We start from the raw sequence: 16,183 nt of genomic DNA on the forward strand, positions 1-16,183 counted from the left end.
GACAAACATGGGTTTGAGATAAGGCCACGGGTGCCTAGTGGGAGTTTCTCCAGTTTCTTCCTCCATTTCTTCATATGGCATGACGTAGTACAGGTACGGCAATACGACAAAGACAAATCATATGCAAATCAGCAGAAACAGTTTATTTTCTCAGAATTTTGCACAAAAAGAAAATCTGACGTAAGCTCAAAAGTAGAGAGTAACGAGAGCATCAATAGAAATGTAGCGGAGTAAAAAGTACAATATTTGTCCTTCAAATGTAGTGGAGTGAAAGTAAAAGTATCCCCCAAAAATAATACTCAAGTAAAGTACAGATACTCAAAAACTGTACTTCAGTACAGTACTCAAGTAAATTTACTTTGTTACTGTCCACCACTGTTTCTACTCCAATATCAGATCAGCTCAGCTCCACAGACACATGGAGGAACAAGAGGTTATTGAGTACGCTGCTGTTAACTCTAACAGAGCTGGTAATGCCCCGAGGTGAGCAGCTCTTCACACAGAAACACAGTAACAGTTTTATTTCAGTTTTTTATTTGTTACATCTGCCTGTTACGTCTTTATTGTTATGACTGTATAATGTAATGTAATATCATTAGATTGACCTGATTTATTGTTTTAATTTCCCCTCTCAGAACCAGAGGTCAGCACACCTGGGAAGATCCAGCTGCACTGTACAGCACAGTCAAGAAAACCTCATGATCACATCAGCAACTATGAGAAAAGCTCCCCTGCACTGTCTTGCTTACTGCTGGAATATTGATTTAAGGGGAACTAATTTTTATTTTTTATTTTCAGTCATGTATGTAACAATGCTGGCTGTTCATGTTAAAAGTGTCTGAAGGCTGAATTGAGGAAGACTTGAAGGTGGCGAGTGAAACCATCAACTTACTGTGAAAGTGTTTTGGGAGCGAGTGGAGTCGCCCTCTGCTGGCCATTTCAGAGTTTTAGGAAACTACCTGCATATCAGTCAGTGCAACCTGTAGTTATTGGGTGTAGGTTAGGAAGTAAGAAATCTGAGTAGGTTTAAGTTTTGTGTTGTTATAGTTTGTGAAATATTTTGTTATAAACCAATTAAGTGTTATATTTTCTGAGGTAATTCATTGATTTGCTAATTTTGGTTAAGGTAATATTGTTTTGTATTATGATACTTGTATATATTTGTATTTTGTTTAACACAAAGCAAAAAGTAAAGTCTTGTGTCATCAGCTATTTAAAATGCAGCATGGTAAAAATGTATAACTTCTGTGGTACTTAAGAATTTAAAAACTATTTGATTTTCTAGAAACGATTTAATTCATTTGACAGTGAAGATATACATTGTGTTTTGCATTTTCATTGCATCTAATTTCATTTTCAGCTTTGTTATGCTGATAAAGTTATTAGTTCAGGTAATATAAGTGACAGATTGACAGATTGCAGGTTGATTGTCGATTTGATAGTAATACCCCAAGGCTCCAGTAGGGGGAGTCGCGCTTCTCTACCTCACTTAATACACAAGTGAAGACGATACTTTATTTTCATCCCTCTTCCCTCGCTATTCTACCTATTTTACAGTAATTACCATACAGAAATCATTATAGACATAGCGAGGTGTTGTAGATAATTGTTTTTCTGTCATTGGTTGTCATTATGAGAGAAAGACGGTGAGTTTTATACGTTTATGTTGCTGAAGAGTTTCAAGCTAACTTCATCACTGTGTACTTTACCTACTGTTATCTTCCCGCTGGAGCATCAGACTGTTGTTACGCCTTTGTTTGTATTTCAGACTATCACTGAGATGTTGTACTGTATGTCATTTAAGACTTAATACACACGAGTGAAGACGAGCAGTGTGCTGTATTTTCATTCCTCTTTTATAACTATTCTGCCTATTTTAAGGGCGCAGCACTTCCACGTTTGACAGTTTCTTTGTTTATAAGTATGGTATTGGAAACCTTCGTGGTAGCTAGGCTATACCTTTTAAAATGAGCTGATCCCAGACACCTATCATTACAGTCTAAAGTCACTCATAGTATCTTAGATATAATATAGAGTGTTGGGGTGCAACACCTGCCTAAATAAATATGTTAAGAAATGAAAAAATAAATGAATTGAAATTGAAATAATGTATATGTGACAGGTAGCTACGTCAGAGGAAGGTGAACTGTGTGAAACATTATTTTATTAATATTTCAGCAGTAAGCGAGACAGTGTGCAGGAGATCTGACTGTTTTCAGTTTTGACCTTCCTCTGACACACCTGTCACATATTCAAGTGTGCAGAAATCTTTTTCCAATGTTCTTCTGTATTTTTTTCTTTATTATCGAAGCAGGTAACCATTGAATTTTAAAATATATTTCTCTGAGCATGCTCTGTTATTTTACCTCTGAAGGAAAATCCCATTCAGATCTATCTCCTGTATTTATTAATTTCATTCAAGATCCTTCACAACATTGGAAGAAAGCAGTAAATTGCATTTAACACATAATTGATCCACCAGTGGGGGTTAGGGTTAGTACCAGTGCTCGACAACCTCACTTTATTTTCTTTACTCTTCTTTACTTATGAGTGCTAAGCTTACAGGGTCTATAAAGATGCAAGTAGTGAAGATGATCCTGGGTACATCAATGAAACCTTGATAGTAAAACCTGTTAACATGTGGTACCTCCTCACCAGGGTCATTTTGTGGAGGAGCTGTGGATATATGTTAGTGTCATATTTGTTAATGCTGCAGGGAGAGAGGCTGTAGAGGACCATGTGGATGTTTCATGTTCAGTTTTCAGCAGCAGCAGCAGCAGAAGGTAGAAGTGAGCAACTCTGAATACAGTGATCTTCATCTCTGTTGTAAAGAAATGCACAAACACAAAGACATGGCTCTAAATCAAGACATAAAGTTATAGCTGACAGTTCGAATGACTTAATGAGTATTGTGTTTTATAAAATGAGTCAAAAGCCAATAAACATGCTTTTGTACCAACTCATCTCTGACTCAGAAGCGTGGCAGATGGCTTTCTTTCTGTTTCCTTGGTGATGAACGGTTGCATAGAGAAGTAGACTCGGGTCAACCTTGGGTCGCCACTGCAGCCTTGGAGGAGGAGCAGCTGTGTGTGTGTGTGTGTGTGTGTGTGTGTGTGTGTGTGTGTGTGTGTGTGTGTGTGTGTGTGTGTGTAATGGTGCATTCACTGGCAGGCTGCAGAGTTGGATGCTGGAGCTCTAACTAACCAAAAGTGTGGAAAGGTCTTTAAAGAGTTTATACAACAAACAAAAAGAGTTTATCTATAAAAAATAGTCAATAATTAAATGGTAAACGAGATGTGATGGCTAAACTGTCTTTATCTTAGTTGGGAGTTGTTGTTTTGAGATGCAGTGAACAGGACATTGCAACGAGGCCAGAGCCAGAAAGCACCAGACAAAAGTAGTAAAACTTCTTATAGTCTCGGAGGCGGTTTTTTTTTGGAAGAAATCGGATCCTTGGCGCTCCTTTTTTTAGGGAACGCTTTGGATTACTGATTAATTCCTTTGTGTGAGGAGAAAAAAACTGGCCTTCAATTTAAAGGGGAATCATTTTATTTATATATAATATAACTGCATTTCTACAATCCTCATTTCTGTCATTTATATATGAAAAACCAGCAGGAAAACTTACAAATAACTACATTGATTAACCAAATAAATACAGAATAAAATCAATATATTTACTTTCTAAAAGGTCTACATGATCCCATCAATCCTATTTATGTCATGTAAATTAACAGTATTGTGAAATAGAGTCTTAATTTCTTATGGTTTTAAAATAAAGACATGATTCTGTAACACAGCTGAGGTTAGCACTGGTTAGTGCAAGTATGCATATGTTTATTTTTACACATTTTAGCAGATATATCAACAGAAAGGGAGAGATAAACACTCAGGAATGTGATGTTATCCCAAATATATGCATCCAGTTCATCTTTCATGCATTGAGGTCAAAGGTCACTGTGTTTGTTAGTTTTACTGTGTTCGTCTACTACAATGGTTTACTCTGAAGTAGAAGTGTACAGTTTTTAAGTGCTTTTTAGGGGGCTTTCCTTTGTTATTTCAGGGTACAATGAGTTAGAATAATAACATAATTCATTATTTTTCATATATCATAATACATCCATAGCTGTTTGGGGCAGTTGCCTAAACTTTTCCTTGTGGTAAATACGAAAAATTGTAAGAAAAATAGAAGAAATAAAACACTTTTCAGAATTTACACAAACACGTTTGAGTTTAAACTTAAAGTAAAGGAGGCAAATGTAAATATGAGACAATGACACTGTTCTCTTCTGTCTCATTACAGTCAGAGAAGGTCCAGACAATGTTTTACTCTGAAGTAGAGGTATACAGTTGTTTAAGTGCTTTGGGGGCCTTCTGTAAGTTATTTCAGGGTACAATGAGTTAGAATAGTAACATAATATTAGTATTTTTCATATATAATCTATATATCATAATACATCCATAAGCTAGCAGTTGCCTTATAGTAAAGTCCACCCCTGAATCAAATCTGTCAGAACAATAGAAGAAATGTTCATGTTCCCGTCTTCTTTAGACAGTCACATCATGAGATCTGCGGCTGTTATCTGAAAACACGATTTGGCTACAATAACATCTCAACTCCTTAAGACAGAGTCAGCAAACACCTTACTGTGTGACTTAAATACAAGTTAGACTGATCATTAAATAACTCACAGTAAAATATTATACATCTACAGCACATGTGAGAGAATGTATAGGCAGAAAAGTATAATAAAGTATTATGGAGACATTATTCTAATAAGGAATGGGCTTATAAACTGCATCTAATGGTTCTGCTGTTGGTTGATCAATCTTGTGCTTTACAGATCAGTTAGACTATAATCCATTACTAAAAACAATGTTTAGGCTCCAGTGAGGCTGTCTACTCTTTCTGTTTTCTAATGCAGTTTTAATCCATTAATGTGCCATCAAGTCTGTGCTATGAATCATGATGATTAATGACTAAATGGTTTTTACAGTAACCATCAATTCTACACGTAATAAATGGATTTTGATCCAGATGCTCTGCTGAAAGTTTTTTTTTCCAGATTTACTAAAAAGACAAAAGCAAATTTTGCACAACTTGGAAAACTGAAAGGGATTTTTCCTTCTGTAAGGCTACTGACTTTTAATTAATCCATTGATGAAGCCATTTATTACAAACACTCATGAAAATGACAGCCTTTATATGCCGTAATTTAGGAAAATAAAAGGATAGATTGCAAAGATATTTCAAAAATACAGATGTTTAAACGGTTTAATTAGTGTTGTCAGCACAGTGAAAGTCAAGTCTACCAATTCAAGGCACATTCAATTGAAGTGGAAAATTAGATTAGATTTTTAATTTACTTTTTATTTGCTTTTGATGTTACTAGTTATCTAATTTGCACATTTCCATAAAACTAAATATTTAGTATATTTTGAATTGTATGAGTTGAGTATAGGAGTTTCCCCCTATTAAGGTATTTAAACAATGTATATATGTATTTATCTCCTGGTGCAAAACTAAATTTAAGACATTTTAAGACCTTTTAAGATAAATAAATATTAAAAGTCTATGTTAAGGATCCGCTGTAATAATCATAAAACCCAATAAAGTCACAGCAGATGAAACGCATGCTCACCAGCGTTACGGTGATTTTTCATGACTGTGGGCTCGAGGCTATTAATAGAAAGTTACGTCACTGCTCGGTGTATAGGGTGCATCTCTCTGTCAAGCGCAGCAGAGCATCATAATCACCGCCACCACCACCGCCACCGGTTACCGGAGGAGGTCTAGCTGGTCCCTCCTTCTCCACCACATGGACCGGAACCACGCAGAACACCACGTGACCCAGGAGCACTGGACTGACCGAGCATCTCACACCGGATCATGGCTGCGGAGGATGCAGGATCCCGAACCGGGGCTCCGGTGGTGTCTCCGTCCCGCCTGCTGCCGCTGCTCTCCCTCCTCTCCTGCACGCTGCTGCCCGCACCGGCGCACGGCTTGCTCGGCTTTCGCCCGGAGGAGACCGGGGCGGAGCTGTCCGTGGAGGACGGGGTGCTGAAAGCCACCGAGGGGATCCGCTTCATGCTGCGGGTTTATTACTCCACTTCCCCGCAGAGGATGAACCGGACGGCGGCGACTCGAGCCAACAACGCCGCGCCCTGGATCGCCTTTATCGAGGAGCCGAGTCCCGGTAGAGAGGGGCAAGTTCACCCAAAACGAAACATGTGCATGGACAAGGACGCCAGGACGTCCGACATCGAGGTTTTGGGCTCTTTCAAGTCAGCTTCAAGTCAGAACTCGGTGCTGGTGGAGCTGCTGGCTAAAGACTTGAGAAGAGGGGAGAAGATTAAATACTACTCCATGTGCGCCTTTGATGGATCCAAATGGGAACACTACCGGACTCGGGATTTTTGGGTGGCCGTTGTGGAGCGATCGGCGGTCCCGGAGCTGTGGCTGCAGGTGTTAGTGTCCGTCCTGCTGCTCGGGTTGTCGGCTCTGTTCAGCGGGTTGAACTTGAGCCTGCTGGCGCTGGACCCGGTGGAGCTGCAGGTGCTCCAGAACAGCGGCACCGACAAGGAGCAGAACTACGCACGGAAAATCGAGTCGGTGCGTCGGCATGGGAACTACGTCCTCTGCACTTTACTGCTGGGCACCGCCATCATCAACGCGTCTCTCGCCGTGTGGATGTGTCAAATCCTGGGCATGACCTGGCTCTCCACGGTCATCTGCGCCTTTGGCATCTTCTTCATCGGGGAGATCCTTCCTCACTCGGTGGCGTCGCGTCACGGTCTCGCCATCGCCTCCAAAACCATCTGGGTGACCCGACTCTTGATGGTGCTCTCCTTCCCCATCTCCTACCCCATCAGCAAACTCCTGGACCTCATCCTCAACCAGGAGATTTCTAACTTTTACACCAGAGAGAAACTCCTGGAGATGCTGCGAGTCACGGATCCGTACCACGACCTGGTCAAAGAGGAGCTCAACATCATCCAAGGCGCGCTGGAGTTACGCACCAAAACCGTGGAGGACGTCCTGACCCCGCTGACTGACTGCTTCATGCTGGCATCGGACGGTGTGCTGGACTTTAACACCATGTCTGAGATCATGCAGAGCGGCTACACGAGGATCCCCGTGTTTGAGAACGAGCGCTCCAACATTGTGGACATCCTTTTTGTGAAGGATTTGGCCTTCGTGGATCCGGACGACTGCACCTCGCTGAAGACCATCACCCAGTTCTACAAACACCCGCTGCACTGCGTCTTTAACGACACCAAACTGGACGCCATGCTGGAGGAATTTAAGAAAGGTGAGGAGGGCATGAAGGGGGTTTGAGTGTGTGTGTGTGTGTGTGAGTGTGTGTGTGTGTGTGTGTGTGTGTGTGTGCAGCTCAGCAGGAGGATTACTGAGATAACTAGAATCGCTAAATCTCATAAAACACCATAAATACAAACTATTTACTTGTGGCTACATTGGAAAAATACATTTTAATCAAAGAAAAAAAATATCCTGGTTTATTTAGCCTACTGAATATATGTGATTATTATCATTATTAGGCTGTTGATACTACTCTACATCACATAGATGACTGTATTTGCACTACTTATAATTACAGGATACTCAATTCTGCCTTTTCTTGTCTCTCACACTCTCATGTGTTATGTTGCATGTTTTCTTCTTCTGTGGTTTATCTTTGCAATACTCCGCAGACATGATTTTGACCTGCATCAGTTTATAATTGCAGCAGGTTTACTGGAGGGTCCGTAGAGCAGCTATATGTGTCCAGCAGCAGTGTCAGGGTCAGCATTTGCATGCAGAAAATGAAACAAAACCCACTCACAGACTGGCATCTGATGTGGGAAGTTTGTTACCATGGAAACCTGCAGGTGAGGCTGCAGGATTGTGATTGGCCTCGTTCGTCTTGATGAGTTGACACCTTTGTATCTCTGTGTCATCTCTGTAGGAGGATCTGACACATGCAGCACCTTCTTTTCAGTGTTTCTCTTCATGCTGAGGGAAATTATGTCACTCTCAGAGACTTTATATGGAGAATCAGCCAAAATGAAACCTTAAAGTTGAAGTAAAAGCAGCCTCATTGTGTTTAAATTTGTAAAAAAGCTGACATGTGGAGATGTGAGGTTGTCAACCAACAGAAATCATATGTCTAAGTCCTAATAACACGTAATAAAGCTTCTCTAGCTGAGATCAAACGGTCAATTACAGGTCATAGAATAGATAAATAAGCGTCTAAATATGTGTCTGAAAGTAGGGCTTAATAATCATCAGCAATGTGGAAATGATGACTAAGTGGATAAAGGCGAATAGTAGAACAGCTGCTAGGTTCAGACTGTAACGCAGCCTTTAAAGCCTGGAAAAGACAACACATATGCCGTTTCATGATGTCATGATCCTCAATCTAAGCCGATATCTAGCCTCATATCATAACATCAATATGATATCGATATGTTGCCAAATCCTCCCCGAAACTGCTTTCCAGCTGTGTTGATCAGGGCCCGATAAACACAGTTAATCTTTCTTTATTTGATCATCACAGTGGAGAAATGTAAGGTTTTAAGAAATTAGAAATATAGTCAGAGCTGCAATAATTAATCTTTTATGGTTCCAGCTTCTTAAATATGAGTAATTTGTCTCTATGATAGTAAACTGCATGTACAAAACGAGAGATTTAGGTTGCATCGTGCACTTTGGGAAACAGTGAGAGACATTTATCACCACTACTGATATCTATTAGACGAAACAACTAATCAATCAATAAAGAAAGTCAGTCAATCAATATATTAAGTGATGATGAAAATAATCATAAGTCGCAGGCCTTAATAGATTACAATCAACTATATTTAGATTTAGCACAAGATTCAAATATGTTGTTACAGTTTTGTCTTTCTTAAATTTGGTTTTCATGCATCAATTAATCGTTTAAGTCCATAAAAAGCTGAAAAATGTCCAACATAATTTCCCAAAGTCAAAGGTGACGTCTTCATTTATCTTTATGTGTTCGACCGATAATCCTGAATCCAAAGAAATCCTTCAATCATCAAATATAAACAAACTGAAACTGAATATTTGCCATTTTTAGCTTAAAAACGACGATTTGATTATAAGAACAGCTGCTGTTTAATATGATTAATTGACACATCTTGAGACTACAATGAAAACCAGACATTACATTTAGAGATTTCTTATTTCTGAAATGTGTCAGATTGGCAGACCGCTCTAAGATGTGAGTTTAAAGTCTGTAGTTGGTTTTAAGAAGTGTATTTGAACCTGTATCTGCTCTATGAAGGTTGCTAATGACTGAACAGTGAAGTATTGTGATGCTCAGTGAATGCAGAGCTGGATGATAGCAGCCACAGTGTGCTCAGCCCTGCCCTGCATCACAAAAAGATATAAAAACCTGCACACACTCATCAGTTCGCAGTGGTGCTGCAGCAGAGAGCGCTTCAGTATGCAGTCTGCTGGCATTCCTGCTTTATTGTAGACTTTTAAATGGGTGGGGTGCTCACTGGCCAATCACGCTGCTCGCTGCGAGTCACTGCCTTCCTGCATGTTCAGAGACTCTGCACAGTCAGCGTTTTCTGGGTTTTCTGGCATTTTTTTCTTTTTTTCTTTTTTTTCCTCCTCTGCTGGGTTGGTGGTGAGGACAGGAAGAGACGAATGTAAACAGAAGACGACACCTTGACCGAGGAGGTTTCTGTTTAGAGGCAGTGCTCTCGTTTGTTTTACAACCGCTGAGTAAAAATCTGATATCACCTAAAATGAGATTCAAGATTGAGAAATTTTGTCATATATGCATAGTAAAAATACGGAGGTTCAGATAATGCAACACACTTTATACACACAACAATAATATATTAGAATTCAAGACTAAGCTAGATAAAAACAATCCAATTAAACAGGCAAGAGGAGTGCACCTTATTTTAACCTCCTGATAAGTATAAAAACTAAACATTGTATTTGAACAGGAAGCAGAAAGAATGTCCTCATACCTTACTCATATCTTACTATAATAAAGTCACAATGTCCTCAAATGAGTACTTCCTGATTACTGTTGCAAAAATGAGTCAAATTTGTTTATCAGCATATCAAACTACAAACATTATTAAGCATAAATAAACAAGTTTCCACCATAAAATGTGTTGTGGACATGGCTAAGATGCTCACCGTCTCGTTTCTACGCTGATTTTTTACGTTGTAATGTGCTTTTGCAACCACTAGGTGGCACAAAATAGTGTGTACCATACACTGTATAGAAGAAATGGACGTAACATCCCTGACGTCACCCATTGGTTTGTGGACTGCTGCTCGGAAGCCAATAGTTTCGAATCTGAGCAGCACCATCTTGAAAATTTCAGGTGCATGCTGGGAAAAATAAAAACACGGATTCTACTTATATGGGCATGAAGCGGTGCCATGGACGGAGCGGGGAGGTTGCTATGGTTGCGAGGGCTGGATCTCGAGGACATTGGTCAATCAACCTGTCAATCAGGACGTAGCCACGCCCTAATGCATACCCTGCTTTATCGTCACATATAAAATCAGGGAGGCCAAAATGTCCCAAATGAACATCATACTGCATTGAAGAAGGCTTTAAACTAGCGATTGAGACCATAAACACATTTTGAAAACGTTTACTGAGGTTAGAAATCAAGTGAGAAGTTGGTGAATTCTCCATTGACTTGTATAGAGACGGTCGCCCCCTGGTGGCCTTTTGATAGAATGCAGCTCTAAGTTACTTCCGTGTTGGCCTCATTTCAGAGGACCGGAACTCCCCGCCTGGTGTGTACGAACAACAGCAACAAAATGAAGCAGAATGAAGTATAAAGTCAAGTGAAGGTTGCAGGAGGTTAAAGATTACTCCTTTGTGTTGCTTTAATATTATACATTTCTTAAATAAATGTTTTAAAATGTCTTTGAAAAGCGTTTATACACCCAGAAACCTAAAAAGATGTCATCTCATCTTCATTCTCACATATCCATCATCCAGCTCTCCAGTCAGATGTTATGACCCAGACTTTATGTTGGTGTTCCTGTCGTGGTTTGTAGTTTGTGTGAGATCCCTGTGTCCACACACAGAGAAAGATAATCCACACAGAGCAGAGGATTATAAACTAGGTCTTCAGAGTTCCCTGGCAACCCAATAGTTACAGCGGGTGGCACGCAACCGCATCGTCCCTGGTGACCCCTGTCTCTCTCTCTCTCTCTCTCTCTGCCTCTCTCTCTCTCTCTCTCTCTCTCTCTCTCTCTCTCTCTCTGCCTCTCTCTCTCTGCCTCTCTCTGTCTCTGTCTCCCTGCCTCTCTGTCTGTCTCTCTCTCTCTCTGTCTTTCTCTCTTTCTCTCTCTCTCTCTCTCTCTCTCTCTCTCTCTCTCTCTCTCTCTCTCTCTCTCTCTCTCTCTCTCTCTCTCTCTCTCTGCCCATTTCTTGCCTATTCACTGTCAGCTGTGATATTAAGCTGAAAATATCTCCCCAAAAAATAAACCTCTGTTGCTGCTCACAACCATTTGAGGCACTTATGAAACCTAGAAACACACACACACACACAGACAGACACAGACACACATACACACACACAGAGACACACATACACACACACACTCACACGTAGACACACATGCACACAGACACACACACCAAAAGTGAAACTCCTGCAGCTGCAGAGAGCTCCTGTGAACACACACACACACACACACACACACGCACACACACACACAGGAACAGAAAGCAGTGTGGTCTCATCTTCCTGTGCATCATGCAGCAGCAACAGCAGCAGCAACAGCCGAGCCCCTCCTGTTGTTTTACTGCCCCTCCTCTGGGTCTAAACGTACCCACAGTAGCTGAGATAGGTGCGGCACATGCGGTCGGCCATATTGGAGGTCCTCGGTGGGTCACAGCGGTGTGGAATAGTTTGCTGCTGTTTCTCTGTGACATTATTAGATTTGACTTGTTTACTAATTCAGACTGATAGCTAGCTAATCAAAACTTTGCTCACTGGCAGAGTTCATTAGCCACAAATGGAAGATGGCTTTAAAATATTATAGTGAAGAAGAAGAAGAAGAAGAAGAAGAAGAAGAAGAAGAAGAAGAAGAAGAAGAAGAAGAAAGCGATGTGGAGAGAGTCTGAGGCATTCTTTGGCCTGAATGCAAAGCAGTGTATGTCTGGCCAAGTAACACCTTCCCCTCTGTGCAGTAGTTTCCTGCTACAGAGAAGCTCTTCAGTGCCAAACGGGGGGGGGCGGTGGTGGGGGTGGGGGGTGGGGGGTCCTTGTTCAAACTCAACGGTGAACATTACACGCAAATCCTGGACGAGACTCTGCAGCCTCCTGCCAGCAAATATCAGATTAGTGACTTTGACTTACAACATAATAAAAACAACAATAAGGTTTACCTCTAAAAATAACAAATCATCTTAATGTTTAACTCTTTATAGCACACTCATTGAAAGGAAGGGAGGAAGGAAGGGAGGAAGGAAGGAAGGAAGGACGGAGGAAAGAAGGAAGGAAGGAAGGTAGGGGGGAGGAAAGAAAGAGAGAAGGAGGGAGGGAGGAAGGGAAGAAAGAAGAAAGGGGGATGGAGGAAGGAAAGAAGGAAGGGAGGAGAGAAGGAGGGAGGGAGGAAGAACAGATGGAAGGAAGGAAAGAAGGACGGAGGAAGGAAAGAAGGAAGGGAGGAGAGAAGGAGGGAGGGAGGAAGGACAGATGGAAGGATCCTTCCTTCCATCTGTCCTTCCTCCCTGCCTCCTTCAGAGGAAATAAGGAACGAGGGAGGGAGAAAGGAAAATAGGAAGGGAAGAAAGAAGGCAGGGAGGAAGGAAAGGAAGGAAGGAAGGAAGGAAGGAAGGAAGGAAGGATATTTTGGGATATTTATAGAAGTTACCAAATATAATTATTTGCCCAATAAAGGGTTAAAAAAAGAGGTCTGGACAGCTCTGATTTTACTTTTGGAAAGGCTTCAAATTTTGTCATCTGCAACCGGTCTGAAACAAACCTGAGAGAGTCTGGAAGTATTTCTCCATCTTACATCCAAAGTTAACTTGAAGCAGTTGTTACCAGATGTGTTAAATATTGACAAAAGGAAGATGAGAACCTGATTTCATTTCCATGTTTTATCCAAATTAATTCCAGATAACTTTTATTCTTTATAAACAGAGAAGTGTTGAGATGAATGTGAGACTAAACACGTCTGAAATAACGATCCTGTACTCGGCTAAATTATCTAATAAGAGGAATAAGTTTTGTTTTTTGCCACTCTTCTCTCTCTCTCCTCCTCTCTCTCTCTCTCTCTCTCTCTCTCTCTCTCTCTCTCTCTCTCTCTCTCTCTCTCTCTCTCTCTGCTTCTCTCTCTCCTTCTCCCTTTCTCTCTCTCTCCTTCTCCCTCTCTCTCTGTCTCTCCTTCTCCCTCTCTCTCTCTCTCTCCTTCTCTCTCTCTCCCTCTCTCTCTCTCTCTCACTCTCTCTCTCACTTTCTCTCTCTCTCTCTCTCTCTCTCTCTCTCTCTCTCCTTCTCTGTCTCTCTTTCTCTCCCTCCTTCTCTCTCGCTCTCCCTCTCTCTTCCTCTCTCTCTCTAACTCTCACTTTCTCTCTCTCTCTCTCTCCTTCTCTCTCTCTCTTTCTCCCTCTCTCTCTCTCTCTCTCTCCCTCCCTCTCTCTCTCTCTCTCTCTCTCTCTCCTTCTCCCTCTCTCTCTCTCTCCTTCTCCCTCTCTCTCTCCTTCTCCCTCTCTCTCTCTCTCTCCTTCTCCCTTTCTCTCTCTCTCTACCTCTCTCTCTCTCTCTCTCCCTCTCTCCTCATCGCTGTAAGCTCTCCCAGGAGGCGTTGTATAAAATATTCAGTGTTGTATTTCCACACTTTGTCTCTCTCCCATCTGTTCTCTGATCTCTTTCCTCCTGTCTTTCCTTTCTCCCTTCCTTCTTTCCTCTGTCCTTCTTTCCTTCCTTCCTCCCCTCCTCTTTTCATTTCTCCTTCCCTCCCTCCTACCTTCCTTCCTTATTTCCTCTGTCCTTCCTCTCCTTCCTCCTCTCTTTCCTCCTGTTCTTCCTTCCTCCCTCCCTCCTCTTCTTTCCTTCCTTCTTTCTTCCTCCTTCTCTTTCCTCCCTCCCTCCCTCCTAACTTCCTTCCTTATTTCCTCTGTCCTTCCTCCCTTCCTTCCTTTCCTTCCTTCCTCCGTTCCTTCCTTCTTCCTCCTGTCCTTCCTTCCTCCTATCCTTCCTTCTTCCTCCTATCCTTCCCTCCTCCCTTCTTTCCTTCCTTCCTCCCCCCTTCCTAGCTCCTTTCTTTCCTTCCTTCCTCCCCCCTTCCTAGCTCCTTTCTTTCCTTCTTCCACCTTTCCTTCCTCCTTCCTCCTTTCCTTCCTTGACTCAAGGACAACAGGAGAGTTATTTTTAAAACATATTTCAACTAATCAGATCTCATCCTGCAAAACACAAGAACCAAAAAGCATCAGTATATTTCACAGTAATCTGACGTATTTTGTTTTTAAATCATCGGTATTTGCAGCTGTTTGGTTTAAAATGAAGGAGGGAAGTCATCTCTGGTTCACAGCATCCAATCAATAAAAGCCTTTAGGGAAATCAGTATCTAGAAATCTCTTAAATCCAGGTCATTTGTTTGGTTTCTGGGAGCCAGTATGAGACATGACAGCGTGAATTTACTACTTGGATTGCTTAGAAGGAGTCATTTTTAACTTCACACTGGAAAAACTCCATTATAAACACATATTTCTTCTTCTGTGGTTTAATGATCCGTCTCTTGTCTGGCCGGAAACAACGGGGGAAAGCGAATGAGAAATGGCGTTCACGACCTCCAGAAGTAATCGCTTGAAATCACTTCAATAAACGCTCCGAAAACCCTAAAAAAAAAAAAATCTGTCTATGTACGTTTTTATAATATGCAGAGCTGATTTCTTTCTATTTCCCTTTTACAGACTCAGGCAGTTTTATTTCTGGCTTTGTCTGCAAACTCTTTAGAGACAAATCTGATCAGCACATTTTATGGATTTAAAGTTTTTATAAAGGAGGCGCTGATGATGAGAGCTGTAATCACTGATTTGATCGAGTAGATTCAACCTGGAGGTGTGGAGCACAGTCTCTGCACGATGGGAGTAAAGCTTCAAAACGGAGGAAAAATATGACATCTACAGTGGGAAGAACAAGTATTTGATACAGTGCTGATTTTGCAGGTTTTCCCACTTACAAAGCAAGTAGAAGCCTGTAAGTTTTATCATAGGTACTCTTCAACTGTCAATCAATCAATCTTTATTTGTAAAGCGCCAAATCCAAGGGCGTCAGTTTGGTTTTAGAAGTGGTGGGGACAAAAAACGTAACGCCCCCCCCCCCCTCCTTTCCGTTTTTGTTGTTTTAAAAAAAAAAACTTGTTATATCCACAATGAGTCTTGAATTAGTGCAGTGGTTCCAAAACTGTTGCCCCACGACCACCCACCATCCGACACAAAAGTAACGCATTCTATTGATGTAGCTATTCCAGCGGCATGTTTAATAAGCTGCCCTTTTTTTGATGAACACCTACACAGTTTATAAGTGATATCCTTTAATTTCATGTTTCCATATCGTTATGATCCGATTCGAAATTATGTATTTATTCATGAATTAATTACAAAAGATTTAAAAAGTTAATTTTAACACCTGTCCGCCATAGCCCTTTTCATCTCGCGTACGTACCCCCTAGAAGCAGCTCGCGTACCACCGGGAGTACGCGTAGGCCTACCACAGTTTGGGAATCCCTGCTCTACAGTGTATTGTCAGGTGTTGAAAATTGTATTCGAACAATAAAAGTTGAAAACCACAGATTGTGTTTTGGCTTGTTTGCAAAACGGCGTTGGAAACACCAGTGTATTGGCTCGGGATATGTAATACTAATACACATAGGACAAAGAACAGTGTTGGCAATTTAACACTTCTCTTGACATCAACAAAGTTTACCAGACAAACAATGCCAGACTGTAAAGGGGGTACGAAATGAAACGAGGTACTGAGCATCAGCCTTCTGAGAGCCAGGGCTGCTGGCAGCTTATGTTATACTGCATTAAAAAAAACAGAAGAAAAAAGCACCCAGACGAGAATTGCATCTGTCAAATCCTGACCACCAGTAAACACTTGCGAAGGACCAATGTAGACTTCACTCGTTACATCATAAGCAAATTGCCCGCAA

The 16,183-nt window shown here is 41.3% G+C and overlaps 1 protein-coding gene across 1 annotated transcript; it reads left to right on the forward strand.

The window, feature by feature from the left end:
• The first annotated feature begins 5,890 nt into the window (after positions 1-5,890).
• LOC128364939 (metal transporter CNNM1-like) lies at positions 5,891-7,339 on the forward strand. The gene has a single exon (XM_053325559.1). It carries the CDS (start codon positions 5,891-5,893, stop codon positions 7,337-7,339), a length of 1,449 nt encoding a protein of 482 aa, XP_053181534.1.
• The last annotated feature ends 8,844 nt before the right edge of the window (positions 7,340-16,183 follow it).

Source organism: Scomber japonicus, chromosome 2, assembly GCF_027409825.1.
Source record: "Scomber japonicus isolate fScoJap1 chromosome 2, fScoJap1.pri, whole genome shotgun sequence".
In the NCBI taxonomy this organism is placed as follows: domain Eukaryota; kingdom Metazoa; phylum Chordata; class Actinopteri; order Scombriformes; family Scombridae; genus Scomber; species Scomber japonicus.